The 21,551-nt window shown below is 37.0% G+C and overlaps 1 protein-coding gene across 5 annotated transcripts in view; it reads left to right on the top strand.

Annotated features, from left to right (window-relative positions):
• Window positions 1-21,551, top strand: part of KAT6A (lysine acetyltransferase 6A) — a 149,734-nt gene that overhangs the window by 115,748 nt on the left and 12,435 nt on the right. For 2 of the 5 annotated variants that reach the window (XM_043980970.1, XM_043980971.1), the window contains 5 exons: window positions 4,136-4,277; window positions 10,487-10,648; window positions 11,927-12,020; window positions 14,367-14,598; window positions 21,181-21,412. In XM_043980970.1, the coding sequence (XP_043836905.1) occupies window positions 4,136-4,277; window positions 10,487-10,648; window positions 11,927-12,020; window positions 14,367-14,598; window positions 21,181-21,412 (862 nt within the window). The remainder of the gene's footprint in view (window positions 1-4,135; window positions 4,278-10,486; window positions 10,649-11,926; window positions 12,021-14,366; window positions 14,599-21,180; window positions 21,413-21,551) is intronic. The other 3 variants (XM_043980974.1, XM_043980973.1, XM_043980972.1) reach the window with 3 other exon arrangements.

Here is a 21,551-nt window from a genome sequence, read left to right as displayed (position 1 = left end):
GTTTGGTTAGACCAGGCTAGGCTAGCATTCTTTCAAGAGAGAAGAACAAGGTTTTGCAATATTTTTAGAATCCTTCCTTCCTCCCTCCCTTTCTTCCTCCCTTCTCTTTATCTTTCTGCTTTCTTTCAGTTGGTGCTAGAGATTTTGCATCATTTGGATCTGTACTAGTTTATACATTTTTTTTTTTTTTAGTGAGGCAATTGGGGTTAAGTGACTTGCCCAGGGTCACACAGCTAGTAAGTGTTAAGTGTCTGAGGCCGGATTTGAACTCAGGTACTCCTGATTCCAAGGCCGGTGTTCTATCCACTGCGCCACCTAGCTGCCCCTAGTTTATACATTTTAAATTTATACAGGTTAGTTCAGTAACTAAATAATAATTTATAGCTTTCAAAAAGTGCTTTTTATAATACAGTATGTATGTGACCCAGGAACTGCAAGGAGATCCTGAACTTAAACACAATGTTTTCCAACCCAAATTTTACTGTAGACCAATAAGATATCAAAATTCTTTACTGTGGACTGTTGCTTTTTGAAGTTTTGGTATAGTAGTTCATGGAAGCTATAGAGAAAAGAAATCAGTGTAAAAGGAACAAGATAGGGAGAAAGAGTGTTGGGGGGGGGTGAAATTGATAAAATTTTAAAACCAGATACTTTTGATAGTAAAAATTGTGTGGACCAGTAATAATGAATTAACTTTTGGATTAGGTTATCAGAGAAGTTTTTATAAGAAGATCAAATCTATTACACACAGGAAGTCAATTTTAATATTACTCTTTGATTTTGTAGTTATAATGAAATGATTAGTTGCTATTAAAATTGAAATTTAGCTTTCCAAAAATTTAGACAGCTTATTTGGTCCATTTGCTTTTTTTATTCCCCTCACAAACACAATGCAATAAAAAAAATTTTTTTTTGAAGTTTCTAATAGTAATATAGAGAAAAACATTTGCTTTTCACTGGGTTGCCACATTTAATACTGAAAAGTGAAATCACCTCCTGAGAATTACTTCTGAGCCTTCAAGGTTAGATGAGTTAAAAATGTATGTTGAGGGGCAGCTAGGTGGCGCAGTGGATAAAGCACCGGCCCTGGATTCAGGAGTACCTGAGTTCAAATCCGGCCTCAGACACTTGACACTTACTAGCTGTGTGACCATGGGCAAGTCACTTAACCCCCATTGCCTAAAAAAAAAAAAAAAAAAAAAAAAATGTATGTTGAGGTTTCATTGTAGGTGAATCAGAGATAAATAAAGTGGAAAAATAAAAGGTATGTTTCATCCATTTCAATAGCCCTCATGAGGATATTATTCCCTTTGTAGATTTTACCTTTCCTTTTGAGGGAAACTTATTTCAAACTCCAGCAAACTAGTCTGGCAGTTAGTTATAAGAAACTTATCAATCAGTTAATTAGGTGTCTAGATTTATGAATGGGTCCTTTAAGCACTAGGGTTAGAAAAGTTAGTAGGGGGGCGGCTAGGTGGCGCAGTGGATAGAGCACCGGCCCTGGAGTCAGGAGTACCTGAGTTCAAATCCGGCCTCAGACACTTAACACTTACTAACTGTGTGACCCTGGGCAAGTCACTTAACCCCAATTGCCTCCCTTAAAAAAAAAAAAAGAAAAGTTAGTAGGGAGGAAAGGATAAATTATTTGTCTTTCTCACTGAGCCTAAGCAGTGGATTTTTAGGTAGCACACAAGGGAAATAGAACAAAATATCTTAGAAAAAACTTCTTGGCCTCTGCTGCTTCATAGTTTTACTGATGTTACTTGAAAGGTTATTTTAAAACTTTATTTTGATAGGATTTGTACAAATATTAGAAACTATATTAATTTGCCTAAAATAAGGGATAGTTGGAAAATATATGTTGCACTTAATCAGAAATGCCAAATCACAGCAAATTTTCAAATTTGAAGTAAATGCCTGATTTAAAAAAAAATTAGACAACTAAGGCCTCAGAAAAAAAAGTAATATAATACTGCTAGTTTGGAGGTTTTAATATTGTGTATCTTAGACAGTTGGATGTGAATTTAATGAAGAAAGGTAGAAATTATTTAAAGATGCAGAAGGCACTCAGCAGTAATTGAGAATGATAAGAAGGCAGGATGATAACAGTAGCAGTCGCCTAAAATAGTAAAAAGTTAGACTGGACCAAGAATAGTTTTTAAAAAAAACCACAAATAGGGGTGGCTAGGTGGCACAGTGGATAAAACACCGGCCCTGGATTCAGGAGTTCTTGAGTTCAAATCCAGCCTCAGACACTTGACCACTTACTGGCTGTGTGACCCTGGGCAAGTCACTTAACCCCCATTGCCCCGCAAACAAACAAACAAATAAACAAAAAAACCCCACAAATATGTAAAAGGTTACTATACATTAGTGGAATGTCTATTTTGTAACAAAATATGATTTTATTAAAGAACATTCATTAATATTGGGAACAAAGAAAGTATTAAAAGAGCTTTAGAAAAACCTAAAATACAAAAGATGTCTTTTATAATGAGCATGTTCTTTAAATTTATAACCATTTTCTAATGTTCTATTTGATGTTTATTTACCATTATTATTGAATATGCTCAACATTTTTACATTATTTTTGCTACCAGGAAGACCTGGATTCAAGTCCTGTCTCTGGACTCAAGTCTTGTCTCTGGACAAGTCACTTACCTCTTGATGTAGACCATTCACTCTCTTAGGCTATAAATTGCAAATAAAGTGTCAACCTACATTAATAGAGGGAGTTCCTCATTCAGGATTTTCCTGTGCCAATGAAATCAGTGGCTCAGTCCCCATCCTGATCACTTTTACTATTATTTTCATACTATTAGTATATGTAACCAGGTCCTTTTTTTCTTAGACGGTAAAAATGTTATCTGAGCTAGCAGTTAAAAAATTTTTCTGAATGTTATTGTATCTTGATTATATTATGTATCAACTTGTTATGTGATGACTTCATAAATATAATTTAGAATGGATAATTGATTATATTTTATTTTTTTGAAGAGAAATGATGAACCCTGAGTTTTAGAGGCCAGGGTAGAGTAAAACTAACTCTGTATTCAAAATATGTGGAGTCTATTCTTTTTTACACTCCATTAAAACCTTATTCCAGTGTTTCATCTTGTATGAAGGTGACACACCAAGTTCTCAAAAGCCATGCTACTGGAGTTCAAGCCCTGAAAGGACTTTGATTATGGGTCTGACAATGGATGGCACATCTGTCATCAGAAGACCAGTCTAAGTTTGGAGAGACTTATTACCAGAATGTTGGCTACCAGGTGATATATTTTTTTGGCCTTGGCTTAGTCAGAAAAACTGGGTTCTGGTCCTGGCTTTATTGATAACTAGTAGTGTGGCCTTGGGCAAGTCACTCTTTGTGCCTCAGTTTACTCATCTTTAAAAATGGAGTAGACTAAATGATTCTTCAAAGTCCCTTTCAACTACAAAAATTCATGGATTCCTTGATCTGTAAAACATGTGTCCTTCATCAGGAACATTTTTAAAACTCTGAAAACACAGAAAGTGAAGTAAATATCCAATAATAGCTAGGAATATGTAAATGAACTATGTTGACCCTCTCATCTTAGAACCAAGCTGGAACACAACTGAGGAATTATTTAATCCAACTCCCACATTTTCAAGATGAGGGAACTGAGCTTCAGAAAGGTTAAGTGACTTGCCTAAGGTTAAAGAATGTTTACTGTCAGACCTTAGACTCAAACCCAGGTCTTCTGACTCCCCAAGTCTAGTTGTTTTTCCAATGTGCCATGCTGGCTCTAACCTATTCCTTTCTATTGTGAGATAATAGGTTGTATATTCGGCATGGTCTGGTAGAAAGAGTACAGAACTAAGAAACTTGGGTTCTAATCTTGCTTCTGCCACTAATGAATTAGTTACATGACTGTAGCCAAGCCATTTAAATTCTCTTGGCTTTATTTAGTATCCTTATCTTTTGAATGGGGATGACTATACATACTGGTCCTTGCTTTATGAAGGTAGTTATGAAGCTCAGCTGAGATAATCAGTCTGGGGGAAGGGGGGTAAAGCTTAAAAGCCCTATACAAAATAAGGTGGTAGTGTTTGTTATTCTTTAGTGTGGCCCAGATCAATCAAAAGCCCCATTTTTCATCTTTATTTACAGGCTGCCTAAGTTGTACCTTTGTGAATTTTGTCTAAAGTATATGAAAAGTAGAACTATTCTACAGCAGCACATGAAGAAATGTGGTTGGTTCCACCCTCCTGCTAATGAGATTTACAGAAAGAATAATATCTCTGTCTTTGAGGTAAGGTATCCATTTTTAGTGGTTGTTCTCTGTTTAATTTTAAGATTGTAGTGATTTTTTCCTCTAGTCTCCAGCTCTGCACCCTGGTCATTCTTAGGTCTTTAGAAACTTGATTCCTCTAATTGTGGCCTGCATACTCTTAAGTCATCAAATAGGATAGTAGAGTGAAGAGTGAAGAAAACTCTGATGATCCTGAATGGGTGCAGGCTACAGTATATTTAAAATGGAGGTCACAACCCCATTTAGAGACATCATTCATTGTCTTTAATTGACTAGAATGAGTGCTTTTTCTGAGTGTATGCTATTATGACAGACACCGTCTGTGATATTATGTCTTTATTTCTTCTGTGTGCCCCTTTGCTATTCAGTTTATCACATATTGTTGACCATCGATCTCTACCTTGTGCCTATCACTCTGCCAATCACTAGGGGATTAAAAAAGAAGTACTGTAGAAGACCTGTTCTCTCTCCTTAATAAGCCATATAGATACATGAATATATAAAGCAGTTAGTTAACAATATGAGATGCTAAGAGCCCAATTAAGCAGTGCATTTAAGCGCCATAGAAATTTAAAGACAGAAGAAATAATGTTAAGTTGGGCACCTTTTAAGTCTAGCATCTTTTGTTATTGTGTATGCAGTAGGCACTTAATAAATTCTTGTGGCATGAGTAAATCCTATGTCATCAGTACATGAATCACTGAAAGGTTAACTGACACTTTTTTGCTATGTAAGTTTTTGAGCAGGATTCCCCAGAAAGCTAGTTAGTAACCATATTGATTGTAAAACTTGACCTAGTCACTTGAGGGTTAGTAACTGCCACTTAGTTCTTCCATTTCTCTCCCCTCTTCTGCTTCCCCCTCTTAAAATTTTGATAAGGAACAGGCAAGGCACATAGTGTGGTGGTAGTTTCTGTCTATGCTGCATCCTTATACTTTCTTTTTCTTCCCCCACTCCTAGGTTGTCAGCATATCTCCCAACCTACCTCCTTTCACCACCTGAAATCTGGTTTTCCCCTGAGCCACTTTTTTGGCTGGCTTCTTTAATGCTGGCTGTTTTCCCCCTTCTTATTTCAGAGGACTTAGAGGTATATACCTTTTGCTCCCTCATTGTCAGTTCTGTGCCTTTGCTCTACTATTGTCACTTAACAACCTCTCTTTTGAAATATATTCCAGCTGACTCTAACTGCCCTATGTCTATCTTTGTCACTTTCATCAACCAGTCTTCTGTCATGCTCATGCCTTTCATTATGACTTGAACACATGGCTCACAGTCTTCATCTCATCTTCCTTGCCATTATCCCGAGAGATTGTCTGTGTCAACTACATTGTTTTCACACTTTCTTGACATTTTTAACTCCTTTGGTTTTTCCTTCAGCTCTATGGCAGCCACTCACTTGAGTGGGTATACCTCCATTCCCATTGTTAGGTGAAAGTACTCAGCCTCCACACCCTAAAATCTGAGGTTCTCTTCTTTGACGGTAGACTCTTGTCTTTCTAAATTTCCCTTTGTCTTATTTTTCTCAAATTTATTCTCGACTCTCATTACGACGTTTTGGTCTTCGAATTTTCTTTATCTTTTATCAACCCTGTTTTGGCTTCCTTTCATACCTCCTGGTTTTGACCTTTCTAGTATGTCAGTTTAATAATCTAATGACATAACATTTGTTAAGTGCTTAGCACAGTGCCTTGCACATCACAGGTGCTATATAAATACTTATTTCTTTTCCCCCTCTTCTAATAATGCGTTCTTCTCCTTTGAATCCTCTGATCCTCTGTCATTCGGGTCAGCATCTTCTATGTACCCCTCTTTGTCGTGCTTCTGATCTGCTGTGAGCTGCTAAGGACATCACAAAATCATGATAAGTTAACCACAGATTTATGATATTAATCTTCAACTTAGCCCACATTTTAATTTATATTTTTATATTTATCATATGCAACACTATTACTTCTCCATACTTTCCCTTAAATCCCAAATATATACTCCCTTTCTCACTGTCAGCAGATGACATTATCTCTTACTTTACTGAGATATTGATATTATTGGACTTGAAATCTAAATTCTCATCTATTCATCCTAACTACTCAGTGCCTTAATTTGTCCTCTTTTTCTCTTTGGTCTCAGAGGAAGTGGTGATTCTCCTTCTTGCTAAAGTTGTACCCTAAATACACTCTCTTGATCTCTCTTCTATGACCTTGCTCTCTGTCAAACAATCTCTTTCCCCTTTCTTCTCTCTTCTCTTCCTGTTTCTCCCCCTCCCCTTTCCCTTCGTGTTCTCCCTTTCTCTCTCCCTTCTCTCCCTCACTTTGCTCCCTTTCACTCCCTCTTCTCCTTTTACCTGTCTTCATCCCCTTTTCTCTCTTCCTTTTCTCCCTCCTCCCTTCTTTCTCCCCTTACCTCTCTCTCTTCCCCTTCCTTTCTCCCATTCTCTCCTACCTCTCCTTTCCCCTTCCCTTTTATTTCTCTGCTGGCTGCTTCTCCCCTCAGCCTACAAATATGCCTGGCCTAATTTAGCCTGTAGAGAAAGGGACTAGACCTGTGATTTTCTTAGTATTGGGAACTACTGAATGAGGAAACTCTACCAATAAAGGTCTATACCTTCTCTTCAACTTGTAGTCATAGAGAGTTGCTTAGAGCACTGAGAGTTTAAGTGACTTTTCCAGGGTCACACAGCAGGTATGTGTCAGAGGCAGGACTTGAACCGAGATTTTCTTGGCTTTGAAGTAGACTCTACATTATTTTATCCTGCCTCGTAATTTAAACTATCTTTGGGAAAAAACAAAAACAAAAACCTTTCCTTGACCCTGTTACGCCCTCAAACTATCATTCTTTATTCTTCTTCACTATCAGATTTTTAGGAAGGATAAACCACATACAGCACCTTTACTTTTTTGCTGCCACCTCACATCAACTCCTTGTGGTCAGGCTTCCACCCCTAGTACTATATTAAAATGTTTTTATCAAGGCCCCAGTGACCTCTTCTGACCTCATCTATCTCTCAGCATCATTTAACACTGTTCTACCATATCTTCTCTTGGCTTTTGAAGTACTGTATTCTCTTGATTCTCTTACCTCTCTGACCATTCCTCCTCTGACTTTCTGCTGGCTCACAATCCTTCCATTCCTTAAACATGCATATTTCCCAGAAATCTATCCTTGATACTTTCTTTATTTTCTCCTTCAGTAATCTTAACCATTCTTATGCTTTCAGTAATCACTTTTGGGTAGACTACACTGTTATATCTCTATTCCCAACCTCTTTCAGATCTCCTGTTTTACACCTTTAACTGCTTACTGTGCATCTCTACTTGGATGTTTTACTGACACCTCAACTAATCAAATCTGGGACTGAATCATCATTTCCTTATGCCATACCCCTTCCCTCTTTAAAACAATAAAGAAAATAAAAGAAATCCTATTAATCTCTCTAACTTTCTGTCTGATGGTGGTATGACTATCATCTCAGTCATTTAGGTTTGTAATCTTACAGTCTTTGAATCTTCTATCTTCTATCACCATATCTTCTATCACCATAATTAATATTTCTATAGCACTTTAAGATTTACCAGGCACTTTACAGATTTTATTTCATTTTGTCATCACAAAAACTCTGATAGGTAAATGCTTTTATTATGCCTATTTTACTGATGAAGAAATTGAGGCAGAGAAAAATTGAGTGAATTACCTGACAGCTCTAACCTCCCCCCAACTATATCCCCACTCTGTTCATGAAAGTCATCTCTCCCTCAGATATTTCATACCAACCACACTGCCTGAACCACTCCTTTGCATTCATCTCACTCTCCCTTTGATCATAGTTATTTGCACATCTGTCCTCCTTCTACCCCTTTTCATTAAATTATAAACTCATTAGATGAAGCATTAACTTAGTACCTAATGCTTTTGAAAAGTTAAGTATGGTAAAGCAATAAGTAAAATTTAGAATCAGTCCTTGAAATTAGAAACATATATAAAGTTGTCATGAATGTCAATCCTAGAAGTTTTTTGTTGTTGTTGTTTTTGGGTGAGGCAGTTGGGTTAAGGGACTTGCCCAGGGTTACACAGCTAGTAAGTGTCAAGTGTCTGAGGTCGGATTTGACCTCAGGTCCTCCTGACTTCAGGGCCGGTGCTCTATCCACTGCACCACCAAGCTGCACCCTAGAAGTTTTTATAATGTAACACAAGTAGACTTGGATGGCTAGAAAGTAGACTTTTGAAACCAGATGTTCCTACTTACAAATCCATTTGTATTTACTGAATATTAAGGACATTTTACAGTCATTCTCAAGACCAGACTTATCTTGGTTCAAAAGCTGATGAAAATTCTAAAATGAAAGTATACTATCAAGGTAATAAAAATATACTATCAAGGTAGGAGTTCAGGGTCTCGCTTTCAGAACCAGGATATAAAAATAGCTAAAGAACTTGGGGAAAGCCATGAATTAATGTGTCATTTTATCATATCTAAACTTTTGGCATGATTTTCCACAAAGCATTACCTTTACTATTTTTATTAACTCCATGGTAAACAGTCCCATATAATCTTAAATCCACTGTCAAAACAGTATTAAACTTTAAAAACTTACCAACATCTCTATCAATTTTTTACAATGTTCCCTTTTAATTAAGGCTTTTGCTTTGTAAGGCAGAAGGCATAGAAGGCTGGTCTTTGAATTGGGAACATCTTGGTTCATTTCCTACCTATAATACTGAATGTGTGACAATGGGCAAATCACTTAACTTCCCAATATTCCCAGGCAACTCTCTTGAGTATTAGTTACAGGGGACAGCTACATGGAGCAGTGGATAAAGCACCAGCCCTGGATTCAGGAGGACCTGAGTTCAAATCCAGCTTCAGATACTTGACACTAGCTATGTGACCCTGGGCAAGTCACTTAACCCTCATTCTCCGCCCTCCCCAAATAAAAAGAATATTATTTATAGATATGTTGACCTGTATTAGAAGGAGTACACACAAACCCACCCCCTAGGACCCCTTACTCTCTTGCCCTCCATGCTACCCAGGACAACATATTTTAACTGCTAAACAGATAGGGATTTATAAATGCAAGTAGTGGAAAGGATTTCTCTAACAGATATAGCCATGTTAGCAAAAGTTTGTATTAGTATACATGGTGACTGGGAAGTAGAGATAGCTTTCTTTTATAAGGAAATTGCTATTGCTGAAACATGATTCTACTATAATATATTTTTATCAGGCTGAAACCAGTCCATTTTTGCTGGAAAGCTAATAAAAATTTGAATTTACTTGTAATAATTACCTGTTGTTCAGTTTTCAAAAGTAATTGCTTCTCACCTTTCCAAGATTAGGCAAAAATGTTGAATAAATGGATGAGATTGCATGTAATAAGTCCACTAGAAGAAACCTGGAGATCCCTCTTTTAAAGGAAAAAAATTGGTTCATATCATAACTTTAGCTTTCAAATTTTGCTTCCCACCCTTTTCTTCTTGAAATGATTTCATAGCTCAATTAATTGTTTGCATTGTCTAGGTAAACGTGCACACTATCTTTTGGAGAATAACAGCCAGTATATCTGATATGTATATCCCAAGGCATTGAGAGAGAGCAAACCTTAGTAGCTGTTAGGAAAAAGGTAATGTCAGAACAAACAAGATACACTTTGCTTCTGCTCTTAGTTACCCTCGTTCCAAGAGAGATTTTGCTTGGCTGATTGCTCTCTGGGGTGCTAAGCACAAGAGCAGGGACCTCAGCATTTCTTCTTTTAAAGTTGTAACAGTGTTGTTGGAACCATCAGCAGTGGAGAACATTTTAGTGTCCCTGGCCATTAGGATACATAATTCTATAAGTATATTTTGTTTTTTATAGTAGGTGTGGAAAAGTGTACAAATTAAATTTTTTGCAGTGTTTTTTTTTTTAACACATTAAGGAAGTTTGTTATTCAGTGAATCCTTCAGAAAATAGTTTTGTAAGGTTGAAGAATTGTTTTGTGAAGCAAACTTTGTCAAGTTCCAATTTTTACATTTTGGGTTAGCTTAATGTAGGATAAGATCTCTAATGCAGCCATTTGAAGGGGATCACTCCAGAGTCTAGCAATATCTTCATTATGATGATGTCTTGTAGTAGCTGGGCTATAAGATACTTATACCTAACGCTGTGGATTTCCTAGGAAAACCTTCTATGGTACCATGTTAACCTCATTTGTCTTGGATTTTTTTTTTTTTAGGTTGATGGGAATGTCAGTACAATTTATTGTCAAAACTTGTGCCTATTGGCAAAGCTATTTCTTGACCACAAGACACTCTATTATGATGTGGAACCATTTCTTTTCTATGTATTGACACAGAATGATGTCAAGGGCTGCCATCTTGTTGGCTATTTCTCTAAGGTAAGCACTTCAGAAAGAAGGTATTGTGGGCTTGTATTGAAAGTATTATGGATGAATGAAAATATATGGATTCACATGGGAGACATGGAGGTAGTTTCTTCTGATCATTTCTAGTAGATAATCAGGGCTATAGTGTTCTCTGGATAACATCTGGGTTTTAGGCCCTAGATTTTATGTAGAAAGAATTCAGAAACTCAGGGCATGAAGCTGCTTAGTAACACCGAACAGAATGTTTTCTCTTAGGGATCTGAACTGCAGTTACCACTCAAGGGGAAAGGTTTTTAAATGACTTTTTATTCCCTTGGTAGTGATGGATAGAACTTCTTGTGAAGTAAACACAATCATTACCCACAATGTTCTATCTGAATTCATTTCTAGTTTTTGCCATCTCTTCCTAATCTGCATTTTTGATTCTTCTGAGCTAGCAAATACTTCATGGAGCCTGAGCTTACCATAATCACTTCAATGAAGAATCCAAATTTATACAAAAATTTTTGCTTTACCTCCACTTTCTATTTTAACTGCATCATTCCTTTGTATTTTGCTTGAAGCAGACCTGATTGAAAATTCTCATATGTAAAACAGATTGTTTGGGGTGTTATGATCAGTTTTATAGAATTAACCAAAAGATTCTCTGAAATAGTCAAAGGTTTTTTTTTTTTTAAGTGAGGCAATTGGGGTTAAGTGACTTGCCCAGGGTCACACAGCTAGTAAGTGTTAAGTGTCTGAGGCTGGATTTGAACTCAGGTACTCCTGACTCCAGGGCCGGTGCTTTATCCACTGCGCCACCTAGCTGCCCCAAAAGTTCTTAATACAAGTATGATTTAAAATATAATTTTATTTGCAACTTTTTAGGTACACATAAAGTTGGATTTATCTGCCTCTTCTTTTAGGTTACGTGGTGGTAATAGTAGAATAGAAATCTCAGACCTGTGAACTTTATATACTTAATTTCTCATTTCCAGAATGGCATAAAGTATTTTAACATTCGTGTCTCTCTGAAATTGGTGAAATTCCTGCACTAAACTTTGCCAAGTGACGTAGTTTCTGAGTTGCAGAAAGTGTTAGGTATTGCTGTTTTATTTCTTTTTTATTCTCCTAGGATTATTGCTGTCCTGTTTTTTCTTGGTGGGGTATTTTTTCTAGATTTTCTTTGCTATTCCCAGAAGGCTGTAGCTTTTACTATTAAGCTTTTGTTTCATGATAATTAGACCCGCTGCTCAATATTACTAGCCTCTTGTTTTTAAACTTGGTTTCTATTTTTTTTTTCCCCACCAGGAAAAGCACTGCCAGCAGAAGTACAACGTTTCCTGTATCATGATTCTTCCTCAGTACCAGCGCAAGGGCTATGGCAGGTTCCTCATTGACTTCAGTAAGGAGCATATTACCATGTCCATCATGTCTTTATGGGGTTTTTTTATTCTAAGGATAACTATGAAACACAAAATTGTGTTGGTTGTCAGTGCCTTTTTTTTGGTTTTGTTTGTTTTTTTTTTGTTTTTTGTTTTTGCGGGGCAGTGAGGGTTAAGTGACTTGCCCAAGGTCACACAGCTAGTACGTGTCAAGTGTCTGAGGCCGGATTTGAACTTAGGGCCTCCTAAATCCAGGGCTGGGGCTTTATCCATTGTTCCACCTAGCTGCCCCTGTCAGTGCCTTTTGACATATCCGTGCATGGAACTGTATTGCTCTTGATTATAACAAATCCTTTGCACAAACCACTAATCTTTTTCTTTTTGGTCAGAAATTAAGTATTTTTAAATGATATATGCCAATTCCTTGTATCTGATAAAAATGTCTTGGATGAGAAATTGTAGATATTGTTCATATGGAACTTAATTTCATGCAGTCTTCTTTCTAACATAAACACTAAAACTGTCACATAAACGCTGAAATTAACGCCAGTACCAGAAGTATAGGACTCATGCATTTGCTGATATACATTACCCGTAATGCCCTGGAAAATGTATCCATGCCTATTGTTGCTGTTGTAAAAATGCTTGGTGAAAATATGTAATACACCATAATCATCTGTGAAATTTTAAAATTTGAATCACAGAAGTTAAAATTGCAGATTAATGATAAAAAGCCATATGAGTTATGAAAATGATATAATGCTCAACTCAAATTTGGTAATCCAATTCCACAAAATTGTTGTAATAGTTAAATGTACAGAAATTTGCTTTGAGTTTTATACTGATTATAAAAGAAAAACCCTGTTAAGTTTGGAGAAATATTCAGAAATCATCATTCTAGACTGGTAGTACTCTGACTCAGATGACCCAGTTGAGCGATTATCTCAGGGTAATAAAGTGACCAGAGCCTAGTGAGTGATTCATCTTCATGGGACAGTTGGCACAGTGTCCCATATACAGAAGGTATATAATAAACACTTATTGAATTGAAAGACCACTGATTGTACTGGACTTTTGAATGCACTTACTTACAAATTTGTGCCATTAGTTACAAGGGGTACCCAAGAAAAAAGTCAGAACAAGCTATAGTAAATCTTATCACCATTGTCAGAAAAAAACAACTCAAAATGCAACTTCTGGTAATGGTGCATTTTGTGATCCAAAACCCATCATGTTATAATTACAAAATATTTTTTCCTTTACTTGTCCTTTGTATATTTATGTGGCACTTTTGTCATAATGCTAGTATTCTCATATAATGATGAAAAGATACAACTAGTGTAATTAAGGAGTAAATAAAGGTATATTTGTAAAGACTAGAAAGCAAAAAGGGAAATGCAGGGAAGAAAACATACTGGTGAAAGAGTGATATAGCTTTAGTGGTAGTAAAAGATAGACAGAAATATTTCTGGAAGTTTTTGAATCATGTTAGACCTGGACAGTAATCTGGCCCAACTCTTTTATTTTACAGATGAGAGAACCAAAAGACTAGATAGACTATGTAAAAACAGCAACAACAAAACCCCCCAAACCCAGAAATCATTGATCTACTGCCTACCAAAAACCACTCTCTTTGGAGAATCAGGTCAATAGCAGCCTGAGGGTACTGCATTTAAGCATCAAGGAATACTGTTTCACCCTTTAGTGAGACCTTTCCTTAGGGTAAATGAAAAAAATCTCAGAGTATTTCTGTATTCATACTCTTAAACAAGTTTCAAATCCATGTTATGAATAATGATATACTTCCTTTCTACTCTCTGTCACACACTGGTGGAGTATTTGATATTGTCCTTTCCTGGCCAGCAGTGCTGTGAGATGGTGGGTCATTAGGTGTTTCACTTTCCCTATGTGTAAAGTAGAGATGGCGTTTATCATTTCTTCAGTTTATAGGGACAGTGTAACCTTGATGAAGAAATTACAAAATACTGAAATCATTTTCTTCCTTTCAAAATTTAAAACAAGCAACTATTGCCATCTTGTGGTCCTAATGTGTACTTTGCCCAATGAAACAGGCAGCTAATGGCTTGTTGAGCTTTGTTTGAAAGCTGGATAGAACTGTGACAATCATTTGGTTCTAGTATAATTTCAAAAACAACAAAAACCTTGTTAATGAAGTTTGTAAATAAGATGCCCTATGTTTTAAATAACGCTTAACATCTCAACAAACTATTTTACATTTTAAAAATGACCCACTTTTAAAGTACTGTTAAACATGGGGCTCAATGGTTAATATAAGTGCAATAAAACAATGTTTGGTGAACTAGCCTTTTAAAACTCTGATAAATTTGACTTCTGTTTTTTCTTAGGTTATTTGTTATCAAAGCGTGAAGGCCAAGCGGGATCTCCAGAGAAACCATTATCTGATCTAGGGCGTCTTTCCTATATGGCTTATTGGAAAAGTGTAATATTGGAGTGCCTTTATCATCAAAATGACAAGCAAATCAGCATTAAAAAATTAAGCAAATTGACTGGAATCTGCCCTCAAGATATTACTTCCACACTCCATCACCTACGAATGCTGGATTTCCGTAGTGACCAGTGAGTATAGTATTTCTAGAGTTAGTGTTATGGTCAGTGCTCCTACCAAATTCTTTTTTGGTCCTCCACTCAACCACTTTACCAAAACTTTGCTCTCGGAGAGCACCAGTGGCCTCTTGGATAAAAACTTGTGGTCTCTTCTCAACCCCTATTGTTTTTTACTTTTGAGGTATGTGATGCTTATCACTGTTTTCCTTCAAACTCTTTCTGGGGCTTCTGGACCCTAGGTTATCTTTGTTTTGCTCTTGGTAGTGGAAAGAAGTCTGAATGAGAGGACCTAGAGTTGAATCTTGTCTCTGCCATTTATTACTTTTGTGACTTTGGATAATTTGCTTTACTTTTATGGCCCTCAGTTTCTTCATCTGCAAAATAGGGAAGGGGAGGTGGTAACCTATAGGGTCCCTTCTAGTTCTAAATCGAGGATTATATACTTTTTTGACCTTTCTAAATTGTTAGGTTTTTGCTTTCCCCCAAGATATAATCCTTCCTTTCTAAAATTTCTTTCTCTATATACTCTGTCTCTCTAATAAGAGAACCATTTTCAACATTTCAGTTATTAGCTCTATATGGTGAGCTGGACTAGTTGCTTCCCACCCCACCCCACCCCAACTGTCTATCCCTCCCCTCTCCTTCCCTCCCCTCTCCTCCCCTCCCCTTTTCCTTTTCCTTTTCCTTTTCCTTTTCCTTTTCCTTTTCCTTTTCCTTTTCCTTTTCCTTTTCCTGGCAGCAAAAACCCAGCATTCTCACACACACACCCCCAACCTCCCTAAGAGAACAAAAGAAAAACAAAGCCCCTATTACAAACATGTATACTCAAGCAAAAACACATTTCTGCATTGACCATGTTAAAAAATGTATATTGTCTTATTCTCACTCTGAGTCCTTCACCACTCTGTTATGACATGGATAGCATGTTTTATCAGTATCCTCCGGAATTGTGGTTGGTCATTACAATAATCAGTTACTACGTTTTTCAAAGTTACTTGTCTTAATGATATTGTTGTCATTGTATTAATTGTTCTCCTGATTCTGTTCACTTTGCTCTGCATTAATTAATACAAGTCTTTCAGGTTTCTTTGAAACTATCCTTTTATTATTTTTTACAGAACAATAGTATTCTATCACATTTCTGTACCATTACTTGTTCAGTCTTCCTCTAACTTATGTGCAGCTCCTTAGATTCCCATTCTTTGTCACTTCAAAAAGAGCTATAAATATTTTTGAATATCCTTAAAATTTGTTTTATTCCATTAATGAACCCTCCTAATTCATTACCCCATCTCTCCTCTCCCCTTTTCTTCTCATTTCCCTGTTGAGTCAAATATATTTTTGTGCCAAACTCTTATGTGTGTATTCTCATACCTCCTCTGATTAGTTCTTATCAGAGTGAGATTGAAGTGTCAGCTGCTTTACCTTTTCTCCTTATTTATCCAGATGCCTACTTGCTCGTCCTGAATATGTAAGATAATATTCCCTAACCTTCCTTCCCCTCTTTTCTCTGTTGTATTCTTCTTTCCCTCTTTCCATTGTTCTCTTAAGATCATCATGACATAAAAGAACCACTCACGAGTCTTATCTAATTAGACTCCCTCTGTGACCCCAGATAGGATATGGGTTCAGAAGAGGACACAGGTTATCTCCCCATTTTTTTAATGTAAACAGTTTATCTTGTTTAGCCCCTTATGACTGTTAATTTGTGTTTACCTTTTTAATGTTTCCCTTAACTCCTGTGTTTGATTTCAGAGTTTCTACAGAACTCTGATCTTTTCATCAAGTATACCTGGAAGGTCCTTTATTTCTTTTTTTTTTTTCTTTTTCTTTTCTTTTAGTGGGCAATGAGGGTTAAGTGACTTGCTCAGGGTCACACAGCTAGTAAGTGTCAAGTGTTTGATACTGGATTTGAACTCAGGTCCTTCTGAATCCAGGGCTGGTGCTTTATCCACAGCACCACCTAGATGCCCCAGGTCCTTTATTTCTTAAAAATTTTTTCATCCCTAGAATTATTCTCAGTTTTACTGGGTAAGTTATTCTTAGCTATAAGCCTATATCCATTGCCTCCTAGAATATTGTATGTTAAGTTCTTTGCTCTTTTAAAGCAGCAGCTACTAAATTGTGGCTCCTCAGTATTTGAATTCTATCTTTTTGATTACTTGTAGTATTTTTTTCTTTGACTTGGAAGCTCTGGATTTTGAATTCCCAGGATGTTTCTGAGAGTTTTCATTTTGTGTTTCTTTTAGGAAATGACCAGTATATTCTTTCTATTTCCACCTTACCCTTTGGTTCTAAGAGGTCTGGGCAGTTTCCTTATAAGATTTCTTGAAATATGATGACTGGTGGTGTTCAGATAGTCTAGTATTGATTCTTAATTTTTTTCTCCATGATTTCTTTTCCAGGTCACTTGTTTTTACTATGAGATAACCTTACATTTTCTTCTATTTTTTCCATTTTTTGACTTTGCTTTAATATTTCTTGGTGGGTTTTTGTTTGTTTGTTTTTTTAAAATGGAGTCATTGGCTTCTTCTGTTTGGTTTATTCTAATTTTCAGGGAGTTTTTTGCCTGGGCAGGATTTTGTACTTTTTGTGCCAAGCTGTTAATTTTCTTTGCAGTTCTTTCTTCCATAACTCTCATTTCTTTTCCAATTTTTCCCTCAAGTGCTCTCATTTAATTAATTAATTTTTTTAAGCATTTTAACTCTTGTTTCAGCTTTTCTAGCAATTCTAGTTAAACTTGTTCCCAAGCTTTCTTTTTTCTTTGAGGCTTTGCATATGGATATTTTGAAGTCATTCTCTGCTTCCGTGTGTCTTGAGCTTCTCTGCCACAACTAAAGCGCCTTAGAATAGGATTCTTTTTTTGTTTGTTGGTTTGGTTTGGTTTGCTCATTCTTCCAGCCTGCTACCTAATTTTGTACTTGATTTTAGTACTGGGTTCTGCACACTTCTGGAGGGCAGGTCTGAACTGGTCCCATTGATGCTTTCTTGGGGTAATATATGTTGCATTAGTCTAGGATTTAAAGTTCGGGTTGGAGACATAAGTTTTCAGTGTTCATTCCCAAAAGGGTCTGATCCCAGATAAAGGCTGATTGTTGCCCCCATTTTCTGAAGTCTACAAGTTTCTGATCTGGGTTTAGAGCTGAGCAACAAGTCTATGGGCTTACCCTGTTTGGAGTTTCAGTAGACTGCTGTTGACAGAGAAACTCTTTTTTGTTAGTAACAGAGCTGCAGGCTTCCCTTTGGTCTGGGATTCCTGTCCTGTATTCTTCTGCAGGTTTCTAACTGGAAAAGATGATGGAACTGAGATTCTGCTCTGTGCCACACCACAGCTGCTAGCTTCTGAATTTACTCCTTTATTGGTACACTGCCGAAGGCCTTTTTACCTAGAAATGCTTTTGGGAACATGTCTCCTCCATCCATCCTGGATCTTTGACCTGGAAATTGGGTAGTGCCTGTTGACACCTGTTACTGTACTCTGTACACTGTATCCCAGTATGGGTCTGGGATTTCCTTTTGTTTCAATGCAGAGCTTCTCCCTGTGTGCTGGAATACTCATGTATACTCTGGGGCTTGTTTCCAGTGTCTGCAGACCCATCAGTCTGTCTCCTTATGCTCTTCATTTCCTATCCAGCTGTATACTTTTAGACTTTTCCATCATATCCTCAGCAACCTCATCATCCTGCAAGATCATATCAGCAAAAAAAAAAAAAAAAGAGAGAGATCACATCAGCTCTGGTACTCAGATCTCCTTATCCTTTGATATGGTACCTTTCTGATTGGAAGATGAAACATGGAACTTTCTCCCCAACCCTCCATTTAATAAGGGCGCCCGGGTTAGCCATCTCTTCATTTTCTACCCAGTTATATGCCTTAGGACTTCTCCATCGAGCTTCTATTCCTGTCCCCACACCCCTTCTCAGCTTCCTCTTATGTGTTGTAACCCCATCAAATTGTAAGGTTAGGGACTGTCTCCTTTTTCCCTCATATCTATCCTTAGTGCTTAGCAAAAGGATCTTATTTCCTAATAGGGAAGGCCAATGCCACTGCCTCCCCCCCCATACAAAGTGGATATGCAATGTCCAATGAGTCTGGAAAGAAAGGTTAGGGCCAGGTTGTGAAGAGCTTTAAAAGTGAACCAGAGAGGGGCAGCTAGGTGGCGCAGTGGATAGAGCACCGGCCCTGAAGTCAGGAGTACCTGAGTTAAAATCCAGCCTCAGACACTTAAAACTTACTAGCTGTGTGACCCTGGGCAAGTCACTTAACCCCAATTGCCTCACAAAAACAAAAACAAAAAAAACAAAACAAAACAAAAAAAACAACAAAAAGTGAACCAGAGGAGTTTATATTATATCAACAGCAGTTCTCAAACTTTTTGGTCTCTTGGCCCCCTTAGAAGTCTTGCCAATTTTTATACTCTTAAAAATGATTGAGGATTCAAAGAGCTCTTGTTTATGTGGGTTATGTCTATTGGTATTTGTTGTATTAGAAATTCAAAATGATAAATTTTTAAAATATTAATCCATTGAAGAACAATGATAAACCCATTATATGTTAACACAAATTTTTTGTGTGAAAAACAACACTTTTCCAAAACAAAAATAAATTAGTAAGAAGGGCTTTGACACATTTTTCTAAATCTCTTTAACGTCTAATTTAATAGATAGCTGGATTCTCCTGTTTGTATTTACATTTAATCTGTTGTAATATGTTGTTTTAGAGGAGACCAGGAGAAAATAGTGTCACAGAATTCCATAGAGTAGAGAGTACCTAGGAGAAGGTCAAGAGTGTCAAATGACACTTACATAGCACTTTAAGGTTTGCAGATCACACTTTAAAATTTTTATTTTATACTCACGGCCACCCTGAATGGGAGGTGCTGTTACTATCCCCATTTTTAAGTTGAGGAAACTGAGGCCGACAAAGGGCAAGTAATTTGTCCCAGATCACATAGCTAAGTGTCTGAAGCTGGATTTGAACTCAAGTCTTCTCTATTGCCAGCCCAATATTTTATCCACTGTGCTACTTAGCTGCCTCTGAGTATATAGGCTGAGAAGGATAAGAATTGAAAAAGATTATCAGATTTGGTGATTAAGACATTATAGGTAACTTTGGAGAAAGCAGTTTCATTTCAATGACGAGGTGAGGTGGAAAGCTAGATTGCAGAGTTGAGTAAGAGAGAAGAAAAAGTGTAAAGAAAGAGTGTAGATGAGTTTTAAGAATTGGCTGAGAAAGGGGAGATCTATAGGGTTTTAGCTTAAAAGATGGCACAATCTAGTAAAGGTTTTTTAAGCATGGGAGAGAGACTTGAGCATCCTTGAAGCTCATATCAAATGGTCTTAATTGGAGAATGAGGGAGTAAGAGACTTGAGAAGGGAAGAGGAGGTTTGGAATAGTTTTCTGTTTAAAGTGAGATAGGGAATCAGGGTAGAATAAAAGGAATATCATGCTGAGTTGAGGGCCCAGCTGAAGTTGGGAAACATGAATTTATCATGTATCCAGTTAGTATGAATGTCAGATTTCTTTCAGCTTTGTTCAGCATCCTGTACATAGTAACATAGGGGATGTGGACAGTAGAAGCAATCTAGGGCTGAATAAGTTTTGACAAGAGATGAGTTGCAATTATTGTACCTTAAAACCTGTGTTATTATTTTGCTGATTTTGTTCTTATTCCTTTTGAATTTAGAGTGACTGTTATATATGAAGTGAGTCCTAAGAACCTTCCTATCACTTGAGTGAAAGTAGTCAATTTAGCAATATTCACCCAGTTACAAGGAACTTTATTAAACCCCATTATGATTTTATTATAACATACCTTCATACTTCTCTTATACCAGTTAGTAATTCTCTGTCTTGTATTATAGCTATTTATGCACTTATCTTCCCTACTTGATTATAAGCTTCTTGAGGACAGAAACTGTCTTATTTGTCTTGGTTAAATTGTTATAATAAAAATTGATTAGTATGGTAATTTCTGTGATCAATCAGTTGGTAACATTCAGTGTCTGCTTTATGAAAAAATGCTGCTTTAAGTACTTCTGGAAATGAAGAGAAGTATAAGATGTGGTTTATGCCTCATAGAGCTTACATTCCTTGGAAATTCAGGGGGAGAAAATAGAAATGTGAGAAGTTAGTTAGCTAGCACTCCAAGTGGAGATAACATTGATCACGAGACCATGTGAAATTAATATCAAATGTGTTACAGACATTAAGTGCTATAGGAGCTAAGGGGATGGAAACATAACTATGTATTTTGGGGATTCTGAGAAGTACATGCAGGAGCACTCAAAGTTGAGACTTAAAGGATGAGTAGGTTGTGAGTAGGTAAATCGGGGAAGGTGAGAGAGTAGGAATAGACTTGTAAGACCTGTTCAGAGGATCGTGAGGAGCCATCATGTGATTGCTATTTGAGGATACAGTACTATTCAGGTGCATTTCTTGGGCTTCTCATTTGACTGGCTGCTCTTTTCTTTCTAAAGTTGGATATGCGGGACATTCATCATCATCATCATCATTACCTACATCTCTTTGTGGTCAGGTTATTTGTAGCTTTGCATTCATTGTGTGCACCCCACACATCATTGACTACTGTAGACTTTTTTCTGATTACAGATTTGTGATTATCCGCCGGGAAAAACTGATCCAGGATCATATGGCAAAGCTTCAAGTGAATTTGAGACCTGTAGATGTCGATCCGGAATGTTTGCGTTGGACTCCAGTCATTGTCTCCAATTCTGTAGTCTCAGAGGAAGAGGAAGAGGATGCAGAGGAAGGAGAAAATGAAGAGCAGCAATGCCAGGAAAAGGAACTGGATCCCAGTGTAAGGGTATAAATAAAGGCTCTACTTTCCCCTCTTTACCCCTCCCCTCAAGGTCAAAAGCATCTTCAGAGGCATTATGTTACATTGGAAAGCATATTGTGTTTGGAATCAGAAGACCTGGGTTCAAATCTTATTTCTGTCACAG

This window comes from Dromiciops gliroides, chromosome 2 (assembly GCF_019393635.1).
Source record: "Dromiciops gliroides isolate mDroGli1 chromosome 2, mDroGli1.pri, whole genome shotgun sequence".
Classification (NCBI taxonomy): domain Eukaryota; kingdom Metazoa; phylum Chordata; class Mammalia; order Microbiotheria; family Microbiotheriidae; genus Dromiciops; species Dromiciops gliroides.
This window is presented reverse-complemented; position numbering and strand designations above follow the sequence as displayed.